The sequence below is a fragment of the Leptodactylus fuscus genome, chromosome 10 (assembly GCF_031893055.1).
Source record: "Leptodactylus fuscus isolate aLepFus1 chromosome 10, aLepFus1.hap2, whole genome shotgun sequence".
Taxonomy (NCBI): Eukaryota; Metazoa; Chordata; class Amphibia; order Anura; family Leptodactylidae; genus Leptodactylus; species Leptodactylus fuscus.
In genome coordinates this window covers 17,682,003-17,697,843 of record NC_134274.1, presented here as the reverse complement: position 1 = coordinate 17,697,843, position 15,841 = coordinate 17,682,003, and the positions used below count along the sequence as shown (strand labels likewise).

The window sequence follows — 15,841 nt, the reverse complement described above, 5'->3', positions numbered from 1 at the left end:
AATATCTTGCTGTAGAGTATGACAAAAATACTGAAAATATAATAAAACATTGTTATTCTAAAAATTATTAATTTTAGCACTCTATTTGTTATCATGGATTTTCTTACCAGAATACATTTTGTTGCATAATTGAAGACCACAGCTTGTATTGTAAATTTCTCCCCCTGTACCACAGAGTAGGGGGCGATCAGGTCGATAAAGTAAGGTTGGAATGTGGTAAGCTCAACGTCGCTGACACTGGCAAAACCGGTCTTGCCCAAGCAGAAGGCATCAGTCACCCACTTAGTGGTACTATCTGGTGTTGTCAGATTCAGTACAGTGTGTCCCTCCGGTCTGTAACACAAATATCATGCTGTGATAGAAGTAGTAATATTAATCCTGATAAGCAACATTATATATAGATAGTATTAAGACCTAGGATGACTTGATAAATAACTCCTTTTTGGATGGATCGGTGGTCACTGCCCAAATGAAGCTTTGTACGGTGCTTAACTATCTACAATAGACCCATAGAATTAAAATAAGCAGCAATGCACCTTTGCATTTTGCAAACAGGGTTACAAAGTACTCTGTTCGGCGTGCGTGTGTGTGTGTGTGTGTGTGTGTGTGTGTGTGTGTGTGGTTTGTTCCTGGCACTTGGACTTTAATCTATGTTACAGTGAATCTCTGTTCCTTATATATGTACTTATATTCTTATATGAAAAAGGTCTGAACCAAGGTTTCTGTCTTCCTTTTAGTACAATATTGCTACTGATAATACTGATATACCAGACAGTCTTGTTCAGTTTGTAGTCTAAAACCATGTCCCATTTAGGAAACCAGATATTATCATGTACATGCAATGTGATCATATAAAAAGGGTCATGTTAACCCACAAGGGTTATGTTGACATGTATTTTGCTAATTTCTCAATCAATTTGACTATACAATCTACCTGGTAAGAACCGATTGAGTACCCTAACATTTATATAGGTCCCTGGTTCGATCCCGGACGAGCCCCCAACCAAAAGATCAATGCGTCTGTCTGTCTTTGATTGTTCCCTTGTGAATAGGAAATAAGTTACAAAATTGGCCCAACCTTTGTAAGTTCAGTTCAGTAGAACCACGGTAGTCTCAGATATGGTCATCATACAGGATGATGGTATAATTACCTGGTAATCAATCCAAATTATTAACACTATTTGATAATTCATTATGTAACATTTTTATTTACTCACCCTATAGGAACTAGATCAAAAATCCATCTGTCTGGAAATTCTGTTCGTGTGTAAGGCGAATATGACTTTTTAGCTGTTTAAAGAAAATAGAAAATTTCATTGAAATAAATCTGTCATATTTACAATTATAATACTGAAAAATGTCGAAGATTAGAATATATGGTAAAAGTGAAAAATCGTGCAGAATGAAAATATAGGTCAAGATGTTATTTAAGTAGTATACAGTATGTTGGGAGAAGTGATCTCAGTAAATATGACTTTGTTATAATATATTATAAAAATTCTAGATTAATTCATGTTTATTCCTAGCACTTTAGAAGAGTAGGCATTTGTAAAAATACTGAAAAGACATTTATGCTCTTATTCTATCTATCTATCTATGGTCTAATCCATGGTCGTGTGATGGACAATCCATGGTCATATGATGGACAATCCATGGCCATATGATGGACAATCCATGGTCATATGATGGACAATCCATGGTCATATGATGGACAATCCATGGTCATATGATGGACAATCCATGGTCATATGATGGACAATCCATGGTCATGTAATGGACAATCCATGGTTATATGATGGACAATCCATGGTCATATGATGGACAATCCATAGTCATATAATGAACAATCCATGATCATATGATGGACAATCCATGGTCATGTAATGGACAATCCATGGTTATATGATGGACAATCCATGGTCATGTAATGGACAATCCATGGCCATATGATGGACAATACATGGTCATGTAATGGACAATCTATGGTCATGTAATGGACAATCCATGGTTATATGATGGACATTCCATGGTCATATGATGGACAATCCATGGTCATGTAATGGACAATCCATGGTCATGTGATGGACAATCCATGGTCATGTGATGGACAATCCATGGTCATGTGATGGACAATCCATGGTCATGTGATGGACAATCCATGGTCATGTGATGGACAATCCATGGTCATGTAATGGACAATCCATGGTCATGTAATGGACAATCTATGATCATATGATGGACAGACCATGGTCATGTGATGTACACACAGGTGCACAGCTCGTTACAGTCACAGCACAGTAATCAGACCTCTGCCTGGTAACGAGCTCTGTGTCCATCACATGACCATGTATATTTCTTCATCCTAAACACCCCATGACTTCACAGATTTCTTTGGCAAGTACCTTTATCACCAGGTTTCTTCACCTTTACTCCGCTGCGAGCAGACAACTCAGGTTTAACACAAGTCACTGGTTTTTTAATCTCAGTGTTTGTAAAAATATTTAGACCGCAACCCTATAAAAAAAAGCAAGATTTATGAAATTAGGTAACAGCAAAAAGTATCATAAAGTGCCTGCTATAGTAATAGAGCCATATAATACATACAATGCTATACCGATACTGTATATTACTAGATAATTAGTAGTGGTGAAATATGCTCAAATATTATCAAACTAAAAACCGGTACTTTACAATAACCAAATAACACTGTTGTATAGTATCACACACTACTTAGTGGTATACACTCGGATCAAACTGTGACCTGGGTATGACGCCCCCTGTTGGGGAGTTAGCTGGAGTGGTAATTTCGATGCAAGTGATCAAATTCTCATTTCTCTATTTCTCTGTCTACTCCTATGCCCTTCTCTTTCTTAAAGGGATTGTCCAGTTTCAGACAAATATAATGTAAATGTGTTACATAATGAGAATTCTAATTCTACAATGTTCCAATATACTTTCTGTATAAATTCTTCTACATTTCTGCTTGTTGTCATTCATTCTTCTTACTTCCAGTAGATAAAAATCAGTCCATGGTCGTGTAATGACAAACCATAGTCATGTCATGTCATGTCATGTGATGGACTGTCCATGGTCATGTGATGAAAAGTCCATGGTCAAGTGACAGATACATAGGTGCACAACTTGTTAAAGTCACAGCAAAGTTATCGGACATCTGCCTGGTAGCAAGCTGTGCACCTGTGTGTTCATCTCATGACCACGGACTGTATATCACATGACCATGGACTGTACATGACATTACCATGGACTGTACATCACATGACCATGAACTGTATATCACATGACCATGGACTGTACATGACATTACCATGGACTGTACATCGCATGACCATGGACTGTATATCACATGACCATGGACTGTACATCACATGACCATGAACTATATATCACATGACCATGAACTGTATTATCACATGACCCTGGACCCATGGACTGATTTTCTCCAGAAGAGGAATGACACTACATTCTTGAAAATGAATGTATATACCTTACACACTATAATATAACTACTAGTACAAATGTAGGCGCGGATATATTATATACTATTAGATATCTTTTATCTTACCATAAATATCATGGACACATCAACAATACGTGGAAACGTCTCAGTTACGGGGGTCTCATTCTCTGGGCATTGGTTTCTCTCAGATTCCTCTACTACTCTCCTGAATAAACGTAACTGGCCCATCGTGAAGTCTGATAATTCTTCTCTCTGAAAATAAGACCACAATGGCAGCTGGTTTGTATCACTGCCGTTAAAAATATCTTAGTATGTTGTGTAAGTCACACAATGACACATGTATATTGTGGATACCAGGGCTGGATATCCCACCAGGAACAAAATGCACACGTCCAGGGTGTGCCTTCAAAAAAAGGGAAAGGTAAGCGCAGTAGACCATTAAATAACTGGTCTACATTGTAATATATGGTTGCATTGTGTAGGCAATACATGTCTGATGGTTGGGGGTTCCAAAGCTGTGACCTCAAGTGATCACAAGTATGAGATCTGTAAGTGTCCCCAAATATCCCAAGTGATTAGAGCGGTGGTGTATATCCTTACCCATCATTCTATTCACTTGTATGGGATGGCTCAATGCTCCATAGAAGTGAGTAGAACAGCTTCCGAGCATGGACACCACTACTCTATATGGGGTACTTGAGGAAACTTGTTATTGTGATCACTGGGAATTTCAGCAGTCGGACCCCCATGTATCAGACCCTAATAACCTATCCCGTGAATAGGAGATAAATGTCATTAGAGGGAATATTTTGGTAACAGAATGGGTCATAACGAAAAGTTGCTCATTTTGGAGGATTCCCGAACTGTATCACCAGTTTTCTAGTGTGAATTCATTACAAATTGAGAATTCAAGTTTTTCTCTCCTATGACTGTAAATGAAAATTTTACCGCAGAAATGAGTTAACGTGACTATTATAAAATCCCAAAAACTTACTAAATCTGAAAACAGAGAATTGACCCCAGGCATCCGAAGTAGATGTCCTTTATCCAAAGAGCGTATAGAGCACAGGGATCCAGCGCTTGCTGAGACGTCCAAATTTACACTTGCCCCGGGACGTACCTGCTCTTCTGAGAACTTGAGCTCTACCTATAGGATGAGAACTTGAGAATTAACATGTTACATGTATGTAATGCCTCATAGAGCTCTCTCTCACCTGGAGAAACCCGGGAACACTGTGAGAATAATGTTCTTTGATTTCTCCAGTGCGTTCAACACCATTCAGCCAGGGCTACTGAGGGAGAAGCTGAACCTTGGTGGTGTGGACCATCACCTGTCCAACTGGATCCTAGACTACCTGACAAACCGCCCTCAGTATGTGAGAGCCCAGGACTGTGTGTCTGACACTGTGATCTGTAGTACGGGGGCACCTCAAGGTACAGTTCTTGCCCCATTCCTCTTCACACTGTACACTGCTGACTTCAGGCACAACTCATCCAGCTGTTACTTACAGAAGTACTCCGATGACTCTGCTATAGTCGGCCTTATCACTGATGGCGATGATAGGGAATACAGAGACTTAAACCAGGATTTTGTTGAATGGTGCCAGCAGTACCAGCTCAGCATTAATGCTGGGAAGACCAAGGAGATGGTGGTGGACTTTAGTAAACGGAGAGGTGCTCCGACCCCGGTGGAGATCCAAGGAACATGTATTGAGATAGTCAGGACCTATAAGTACCTGGGCGTGCTCCTCAATAATAAACTAGACTGGGCTGATCACCTGGAGGCGCTGCACAGAAAGGGCCACAGCAGACTCTACCTGCTCAGGAGGCTGAGGGCCTTCGGAGTCCGGGGGACACTTCTTAGGGCCTTCTTCAACTCTGTGGTTGCCTCAGCCATCTTTTTCGGTGTGGCCTGCTGGGGAAGCAGTATATCAACCAGGGACAGAAATAGACTTGACAGGCTGATCAGGAGGGCCAGCTCTGTCCTGGGGAGCCCCTTGGACCCAGTACAGGTGGTGGGTGACAGAAGGATACTGTCTGTGGTGACCTCCATGCGGGAGAACAAATCCCACCCCATGTATGGGACCCTGATGGGACTTGGCAGCACTGTAAGCGACCGTCTGCTTCACCCCAAGTGTGAGAAGGAGCGCTATCGCAGGTCCTTCCTTCCAACCGCGACCAGGCTGTATAATCTACATCAGACCAAACGAAGAGCTCTCCGCACAGAGAACTAATGATTATGAGGATGACCATGAGGTCTTCCTCTTTCTCTTCTGTTTTTCCTTAGCTGCCATGGACTCCTAGTATATCTTCTCTTCTCAGCTTATCTGTGTCTACGTCTGTAACATATTACTGTGTATTATCCTGTATCTGTACTACTATGCTGCTGTAACACGCTGAAATTTCCCCAAGGTGGGACTATTAAAGGATTATCTTATCTTATCTTATCTTTTTCCAAAAGGTGCAAAAAAGAGGACAACTGCACCCAAGTAGGTGGCATCACAAGTTCCATTCCAAGTGAATTTTATGACACGATTGCATCTTTTTGATAGGTTAAGTGGACGAAATTCCGAGGCATAAAAAAATTGTACAAATGACACTCAATGGGGTAAATTTATTATAATATTCAGCATAAAAAAATCACAAACCTTGGGATTTGGCATGGGATATGCAAAAATTCTGTTTGTGACCAAACAACTCACTTGCATATGGATTTTCTTAGTAGCAACACAAACAGGCTATGTTCACTATGTCACTACAGTCCTACAACAGCCTGTAAGAGGTGTAGAGGTTATTTTGGTGGTGGTGGTGGTAGATGCCCTTTCATTTAGACAGTCCCATTGATCTAGTTCATACCTTTTCCTGAGCACATAAGGGAACTTCGTATGGTGCTAGACTTGCAATTGTTTCTCCATTTGGAAGTAATGAGAAAACTATCAGCACGGCAATCGGGAACAGATCTGCGTCTATATGAAAACTTACAGGAAACGACCCATGTATCACTGGAAGGAAGAAGAAAATATGTTTTTGAGAAAATCTTACAACATGGAGTATCTTGGGATACAAAAGATACAATATGTATAGTTAGGTCCATAGCTCAAAGTCAGGACCCAGCAGGTTGGACAAATGTCCTCATTGACCTGTAGTTGGGATATCTTTGGATTTTTTGGACATAAAACAAAAAAAATAATCAATCTCCGAAAGCACAAACTGGTATAAAGGGCAAATGTGTAAAATGGCAGCCTAAAATGTGTAGTTTTCATATCTAAAGATGTCATCAGTGATACTATTCTTGTTCAGATCATGGCTCTATTCTCTTGACCAATGGTAATGTCTTCGTGGTGGCCAATTTTTTTTTTGAACAGCAGTCACAAGGCTCCAATAAAAAAGTTCACTTGAGCAGAGCCATTCACATGGATGTTTTTTGACAGTCCTTTTTACAGGCCATGTCCTAATTTTGCCCATTTTCATGGGCAAAATGTGATAATAGGTGCCCCACTAATATTAATAATGTTATATGTGATAATAGGTGCCCCACTAATATTAATAATGTTATATGTGATAATAGGTGCCCCACTAATATTAATAATGTTATATGTGATAATAGGTGCCCCACTAATATTAATAATGTTATATGTGATAATAGGTGCCCCACTAATACTAATAATATTATATGTGATAATAGGTGCCCCACTAATACTAATAATATTATATGTGATAATAGGTGCCCCACTAATACTAATAATGTTATATGTGATAATAGGTGCCCCACTAATATTAATAATGTTATATGTGATAATAGGTGCCCCACTAATACTAATAATATTATATGTGATAATAGGTGCCCCACTAATACTAATAATATTATATGTGATAATAGGTGCTCCACTAATACTAATAATATTATATGTGATAATAGGTGCCCCACTAATATTAATAATGTTATATGTGATAATAGGTGCCCCACTAATACTAATAATATTATATGTGATAATAGGTGCTCCACTAATACTAATAATATTATATGTGATAATAGGTGCTCCACGGGTGCGAAACAATGTTAGACATTTTTCACGGCCATTTTATATTGCAGTGGTCTGAATGGAGTCTAACACTAAAGAAAACTATATTTTTCATACTTACTGGGATTGTTTGATTGGTCTTTAATGTCTATTTTGAGCTCCTTGTACAACGAGATTCCAGTTTTAGATCGTATCTGGGTAAAGCAGAGCAGCTTACAGTATATGTTTCACAATTGCAAATAATTAGTAACATATCACGTGTCAAATAGAAAAACAGAAACTTTGGTACATTTTCTAAAGGGGTTTTCCTGACGTTATTAATTGATGACCTATCCAGGCCCTGGCTGATCAGCTATTCTGTACTTACCAAGCACAGTGCTTGCTATTGCAGCACAGCCCATTCACTTGAATGTGACTGAGCTGCAATCAGACTGTCAGGATTCTCAATCAAGCTGCTTCATCTTTAAGGTTACCATGTAAACCTGGAATGCTTAGACATTTTTAGAAGTTCCTTGGGTTAATCCAATTAGCAGCTGAATACACATATATAAGACCCGTCCTTCCTGACACAGGGGCTAACTAATTGTTGTTGACTCACTAGTTTGGCTCCCTGCCTTGTTTGACTCATGCTAAGCCTCTGCTTATTTTTTATATTCTCTATTGTCTGCTGATTTTTCCCTTTCAGGTAAAGCCTGGGCTCCAGCCCTAGATTTACACATCCATTGCTTACTGATAAGTGCTCATAATAGTTGGAAATTGGGGTTTGGAAGGAAGACCCGAAAGACAAAGGAAAATTCACTTTAAGGCTATGGCCCACATTGCAGAAACAAAGCCAGCATACACTCACCGGCCACTTTATTAGGTACACCATGCTAGTAACGGGTTGGACCCCCTTTTGCCTTCAGAACTGCCTCAATTCTTCGTGGCATAGATTCAACAAGGTGCTGGAAGCATTCCTCAGAGATTTTGGTCCATATTGACATGATGGCATCACACAGTTGCCGCAGATTTGTCGGCTGCACATCCATGATGCGAATCTCCCGTTCCACCACATCCCAAAGATGCTCCTCTATTGGATTGAGATCTGGTGACTGTGGAGGCCATTGGAGTACAGTGAACTCATTGTCATGTTCAAGAAACCAGTCTGAGATGATTCCAGCTTTATGACATGGCGCATTATCCTGCTGAAAGTAGCCATCAGATGTTGGGTACATTGTGGTCATAAAGGGATGGACATGGTCAGCAACAATACTCAGGTAGGCTTTGGCGTTGTAACGATGCTCAATTGGTACCAAGGGGCCCAAAGAGTGCCAAGAAAATATTCCCCACACCATGACACCACCACCACCAGCCTGAACCGTTGATACAAGGCAGGATGGATCCATGCTTTCATGTTGTTGACGCCAAATTCTGACCCTACCATCCGAATGTCGCAGCAGAAATCGAGACTCATCAGACCAGGCAACGTTTTTCCAATCTTCAATTGTCCAATTTCGATGAGCTTGTGCAAATTGTAGCCTCAGTTTCCTGTTCTTAGCTGAAAGGAGTGGCACCCGGTGTGGTCTTCTGCTGCTGTAGCCCATCTGCCTCAAAGTTCGACGTACTGTGCATTCAGAGATGCTCTTCTGGCTACCTTGGTTGTAACGGGTGGCTATTTGAGTCACTGTTGCCTTTCTATCAGCTCGAACCAGTCTGGCCATTCTCCTCTGACCTCTGGCATCAACAACGCATTTCCGCCCACAGAACTGCCGCTCACTGGATGTTTTTTCTTTTTCGGACCATTCTCTGTAAACCCTAGAGATGGTTGTGCGTGAAAATCCCAGTAGATCAGCAGTTTCTGAAATACTCAGACCAGCCCTTCTGGCACCAACAACCATGCCACGTTCAAAGGCACTCAAATCACCTTTCTTCCCCGTACTGATGCTCGGTTTGAACTGCAGGAAATTGTCTTGACCATGTCTACATGCCGAAATGCACTGAGTTGCCGCCATGTGATTGGCTGATTAGAAATTAAGTGTTAACGAGCAGTTGGACAGGTGTACCTAATAAAGTGGCCGGTGAGTGTATATTGACCAAATAGAATATCTACTCAAGAATGACTGTTATCTAAGTCTATACTGCCTCCTTTAGCAGATGGGACTGAGACACCCTGTGCCACAACCATTAAGCCAGCCCTGGGCTTTTGGACATGATTCCAAAATTAAAGGAGATTTTCAGGCTAAATAACTGAAGACCTATCCATATGGTAGGCTGTTAATTAAAAATCATCATGGGATCGATACCTGTGTGGTCAACTGTTTGAAAAGTCTTAGGTAATAGGATGAGTACTGCAGCATCTTCAGTACTTGCCTGAAGATCCCTACATTTGTGTAGCTCAGCTCATTCATGAGACAACATTCACTCTTCTGTGTATATCTAAAAATTATTTTCCTGTCCATTATTAATAGTTTACTCACCATGTAGAAGAAATGGAGATGATCAGTATCAGAGTCAAGAGTCTTCCTGTTGATGTTATATTCCACAGTCACTGTCTCATCTGAGTCACATTTTAGCTCAATTGACTTTGATCTTATAGCCAGTTGGCTTTCACTCTGAGTATACATGGGTCCGAGTCTGGCATAGGTCACTACATTACTAGTATAATGTTCTTCAGGTTCCAAAGTTGCCTAAGGAAAATAATATAAAAAGAGGTCATCAAAAAGATTCAAAAATTTCATGTCGAGGACTATTTTTTCCTTCACAATTTTCTCAAACATGTTTGAGATTTACTGTAAAAAGAGACGGGTCAATCTTTTACTTTATAGGCAATGGGACTCGTACAATGGGGCGTGTGTATTCTGTAAATGTCAGTGAGTTGTCTCCAATTTCCAGATCTCTAGGTCAATGTGGTTTCTGTGATTGTGAATGTTAGCAGCTCAGGCAGGACGGTTACCCCAAAAATCATGTACGATAAGAGAATAAAAAAATCTACAATCAATAAAATAAAGACAGAGTAGAAACTATGTCTCACCTGTACAATAATGGGTCTGATCACATGTACATGTAATGTCCTCTTACCTTTAAAGTCATGAATGAGGTCCACGTTGAGGTGTTGAGATTACAATGAACAATTCCATTCTCATCTGTCGTCAGATTTTCAATTGGCTCTTTGGAATTCTCTAAATAGTTCTCCATTAGATATAGATATACGGGTTTGTTAGGTATGGGTTGTCCTTTGGGACCAGTCACTTGCACCTGAGAATGAGGAAAAGAAACAAGTATTTAGAATCTTCTATAGTCTATCTTTCTGTTGATGTTTATGTTTTCTTAGTCCCTTGTAGACTCATTTCCAAGGTTCAGGGATTGGAAGGTCTCAAGCTCATGACGTAGACGTGGAACATCTCACAATCTGTGGAATAAACTTCCATGTGTCTCTTACATGCGGTCTATTTTCTACCAACTAACATATCTTCACCACACTCTTCTAGAATTTTATTAAACCTTCTGTCCATCCTTGAACCTTGAAATATTCCACTCCGAAAAGAGTAGAACATGACCTAGGTCTCACAGGTAAAGCTAATTTTACTTCTACATTTTTTTTCTTACCTTGTTATGATATGGAAGGCCTTTCTGATAGAATAATAATTCATCGATGAACCTAATTGATTCATGGACGTCAAGGGAGACTAGAACTCCTGCCTTTTCAGTATGACCTAATAGAGAGAACAGATTGTCCATGATTTTGAAGTTGGATTAAAACCTACATTTCCCAAATAAAATAAGGGCATGAACTCTCAAAACCTACAACTTCTATGCATCTTGCAGCACACGGAGGTTTCCTACTGATGTTTTTCTTGGGAATAGAGAAACATCAGGAACATAGAGGAACGGATGGTTCCCTTGCCTCATTGGCATAGTAGAAACAAAGAAGATGGAACTGGTTACATTAAAAATTGTTACCTGTTTGATCCTCTGTCAACCATGATTTAATTAGTAAAACCTGATAGACTTCTGTTTTTGGGAGGTCAAAGTATTCCAAATCGATATCTTTTGATATGCATCCTTTGCTGTCGGTCTACAAAACAAAATGAGATTCAGAGAAATAACAAAGAACTCATGTTAAAAGAGCATTTACACTCATGGTCAAAGGAATTGTCCAAGACATAAACAAACCTCAAAAGGACCCTACTCTGACTTTGAAGCTCCGTTGTCCACTATCGGAGTCAGATTGTTCTTGCACCATGCCCTTCTCACTGGCAGTTCTGCACCCTATGTAAACATTGTGATCAACCAGTGGCCTCAGTGGTCATTGGCTAGGTCTCTGGTCTCAGCAGTCATGTGGGGGGCAGGACATCTGGTGAAGAGACATATGTCCCTTCATATGGGGCAGAAGGAACTTCAGAATCTGAGTAAGCTCTGTGCCCATGTGGACCCATAGCTTTAATGCAGGCAGATAATCTTGTAGTGATACTTTGTATCATCCAGTAAATATTTTCTTATTGCAAATCCAAAAATGTCTTACCTTCACATTCTTTATTTTTATAAACTTTTTTTCTTCATCTTCTTCATCATCACTGTCCCATCTTACTCTATAGTAATATTGCTTAGCAGAGATAGAAAGATCAAGTGATCCCTCTACTGGTTTTCCATAAGTGTATCTGGAAAAATAAGACAGATGATGAAACTGATGTCTCAGTCGGCCCTTGTCCTCTTTTTGGGTATCACACAAGCCCCACTCTGACTCTTAGCCCATTGGGCAGGATGAGCTTGGTGGGAATCAGGGGGAATTTAGGGGTTGGGTTGGGATAAGTAGGGGGGGAGGCCCAAGCTGAACTCTTGAACCAAGGCCCATGAGCCTTTAGCTATGATCTGTCCAATGTCCAAATTGTATGACCAGGTCTGAGTCTTTACATGAATGTTTCTATCACTAGAAGAGCTTTGTCCTCTGTAAGAACCTGTTATTAGGTGAGAGGTTTAGGAGCCATGCGATAACAATAACCCAGTTTACCCTTACCTGCCACAAGCTTCCAGGTGAAGTGTCTTCTCTGTCAAAGCAACATTGGTTGGTACGTTGAAAATGATTTCGAACCTCTGTACCACTGAAAGTAAATTATATTAATTGCAATTTATTGACCAAAATAATATGTAAAAATCAGTGAAACCAAAGTAGTATCACAATTTTTGTTGTTTTGCCATGTTTGTAGGGCTGGAGGCAGGGGGCATCCACCACCGTAGAAATTGAGAAGCTTCCACCACCTGCCTATTCTGAAGGCCAGTCAGTGGTAGGGTAAGCTCATACTGTAGAAAAGGAAGAGGCATTTCAGGTTATCTACTTCAGATTCCTCTTCATTTTCCACCACTCCTGCTCCTCACGTGGAATCCCGTAGCATTGTATTCCACCGCAGCGTTCTGTAACGAATTAACTCCAAAGTAGTGGGTTGTCTCCAGCCCCAGCCTTAGAATCAACCGTGGAATCCATGGTGAGATCAAGCAAGAGGCTTATTCTTTCAGCATTCTGCTCTAATCCCTGCCACCGCTACAATGAGAAGCAGAATTTGCTACTGATTTTGGAATGGAAACCATGTGAACACAAGGCTTTCTTTTTTTCCCTCAAATCTGTTTTCTTTATGGTATATCGGTATGGAGCACTAATATACCAAATGGAGCACTAACGTAAAGCACGAAAGTATAGAGGTGCAGGGTCTCCCAATGTCACCATACAGTGTTCTGCACATAGCTCTAATGAATATATGAGAGTCAATTCTCCTTTTAGATCGCCAGTACTGGTATTGGCCAAAATGTGATACCTGTAATATCTGTGCCCCATTATTGTCATTCATACTTACCATATTCCTCAACTTTAAATTTCTTTTTGCATAAATCGGGTAAGCTAATTTGATATTCTCCGAGAGGTAACTCATCTGCCAGATGGAAGGTAAGCTCTGCAAACCCATTCTTAGTAGACACATCCCGCCACTGGGCTATGTGGTATTTATTTGGGTCCTATCGGAAGTTAAATAGAAAATTACACTATTAAAGAAAACTAATATTTACAACCATGTGTTTGCAAGTAATACATAAACATTAGGAAAAACAAACATATGATGGAAATCGTGTTTTATATCCGACCCACTATTAGAAGGAGCCAATATGGGATGTTCTAGCTCTGTCATACTAAGGCTTGGTTCACACTAGTGTCAATCAATTTCCATTGAGCTCACCACTCACAGGATGAAATGGAGCTTTCTCCATCAGGTATCTGCATTCATCATCATGTAAAAAACATGATGGACGCTGTCTTATGTAATGTTTTTTTACTTTACTGATGGAAAAAAAAGTTGTGCACGTAGGGTTTATGATACAAAGTAGCCAAATAACATAATACAGTGTCCACCATGTTGTTTATATTAAAGTCAGTGGAATTGGACACCGATAGAGGGCTCCATCTGTGTCCGTTACTCTTCCACTGTCAATGTCCATTGCTGTCATCCTATGGATGACAGGAATGGACATTGATAATGGCAATGTGAATATAGCCTAAGCCAACTACATTCTGCTCAAACAGATTTCATCTCACAGTGTGCAGCCTATAAGTGAGTGAGAGTATCCCCTATAGACTATATATTACCTGTAGTAAACCTATGTACAAGGTGAATAAGCAGATTTCCATGACTGTGATAGATAATATAGAACATAAATCAGTGGTTTTGTCATACTCACTATTATTTCAACCAAAGGATGCTGAAAGATTAAAAAAAAAGATGGATTAACATATTGAATTTTAACTCCTTATTAACTATGGAGATAACTTTAGAGATTGGTCCCTGATTTATAAACCATATAAGCCAATGGCTGTAGGGTCATCAGGAGGAACGACCCTCATGACCCTACAGCCACCATGAGCCCAACGTGGCTGACTACTACTCCCATCGTTCCTACACCTGTACACCGTGTTATATTATTTCATGAATTTTTCACGTTTTGATTAAATTCCCATTCCTATAACACGGAGATCAATCACTTACTGTATTATCGGTAGAATGATAGTTACGGTCCATAGAGATCAGCTGAAACGTCACTAAAATCAATAACAAAAGACGTCATTCATGATTATTTGACTCGTAAAATTTTTGTAATATTTTTGTTCTTTCAGTTTTTGCTGCGTCATTACTCTGTATTGTTCCCAACCAATGACTCAGCAGCCACTTGGGCTTTCAAGTTCCCCTGCATGTGTCACCCCGGGTATTGGCAGGTTTCAGTAACTTTTTCTAGAAGCAGTAGTAATATTTTTGAATTACTAAATTTAATATTTTTTAATTCACTTTTTTTCATGGGGTATCCAGTAATACCATGTAAGTCCTCTTTACAACCTTCCAGGAGCCGTATATTTTGAATGAATGGGTGGATGGATTAAAAATAAAACCCATAAAATTGATAAGGGGCACAGCGGCAAACAAAGGAGGAACAGTCAATCTCTGTAAACAAATATTTGTAGAAAAATTGGGTAATGTTGATGGACTTTCAATGTAGCACTCTAGTAGTAATAATCTGTAGTAGATTATTCTGAAACGACAGAGCCCAGGCTGAACACCCACGTAGTTCCAGAAAAGTTCACGAACCATGTTTTGTTAAATCAATTTTTGCAATGTTTAATATCAAGTTCAGATGTCCATTAGAAACAAGGTCAGTTCAAGTCAGGATTGTTTGTTGGCCCCATCTTGGCACCCTGCACCTGCTACAGTACGACCTCACTGTTGAGGTTACCAGGCTCGAAGACCAACCAAGTACATAAAATATTTTGTCATCCCTTTTAAGAACTAAAGACTCTGTGCCATTACTATGTTGAGAAATGAAAAATGTAAAATTTCAATTTCAACCAAAATTATATGTAACTGTTTTTCAGAAAAGGTGATCACTCAAACACTATGTAACGCGTTCTCCACACTTAGGACCATTCCTCTGATCTACCACACTTAGCCTTTCCTAGTTATGTCCTGACAGTCCCTATTTATATAGGAAATATATCTTGTCTAGCTGAGATGACGTGGAAACATATGTGTGACTCACATTTACTTTAGGTTCACATCTGCGCTTGGGGACCCAGAAAACGGAAACCCAACCGCCTAAAAAGTGTCTATCAGCGGACCTCATAGACTATAATGTAGTCCACCGGGTTTCTGCCAGAAAAATGCAGTCTCTCAGCATTTCTCAAGCAGATTCGGGAATGGAATTCCCAAATGTAGAGCGAGCACTAGTGTAAATCCAGCCTTACAAAGTCTAAATCATTGGCTGTCCCCATATAAGGGTTGTAACACCATTGGCATTTATAGCATGTCCATAGGGTATGCATCTATCCTAAATC

General features: G+C 39.9%; 1 protein-coding gene across 1 annotated transcript in view; it reads right to left on the bottom strand.

Moving 5' to 3' along the window:
- Positions 1-15,841, bottom strand: part of LOC142219123 (alpha-2-macroglobulin-like) — a 34,242-nt gene that overhangs the window by 14,022 nt on the left and 4,379 nt on the right. The window contains exons 4-19 of the mRNA XM_075288088.1: positions 14,505-14,557; positions 14,200-14,220; positions 13,326-13,482; positions 12,494-12,578; positions 12,002-12,137; positions 11,440-11,554; positions 11,086-11,192; positions 10,558-10,734; positions 9,957-10,166; positions 7,622-7,694; positions 6,335-6,480; positions 4,473-4,625; positions 3,584-3,730; positions 2,403-2,514; positions 1,218-1,290; positions 108-333 (exon numbers count right to left, since the gene is read on the bottom strand). Of these exons, the coding sequence (XP_075144189.1) occupies positions 108-333; positions 1,218-1,290; positions 2,403-2,514; positions 3,584-3,730; positions 4,473-4,625; positions 6,335-6,480; positions 7,622-7,694; positions 9,957-10,166; positions 10,558-10,734; positions 11,086-11,192; positions 11,440-11,554; positions 12,002-12,137; positions 12,494-12,578; positions 13,326-13,482; positions 14,200-14,220; positions 14,505-14,557 (1,991 nt within the window). The remainder of the gene's footprint in view (positions 1-107; positions 334-1,217; positions 1,291-2,402; positions 2,515-3,583; positions 3,731-4,472; positions 4,626-6,334; positions 6,481-7,621; positions 7,695-9,956; positions 10,167-10,557; positions 10,735-11,085; positions 11,193-11,439; positions 11,555-12,001; positions 12,138-12,493; positions 12,579-13,325; positions 13,483-14,199; positions 14,221-14,504; positions 14,558-15,841) is intronic.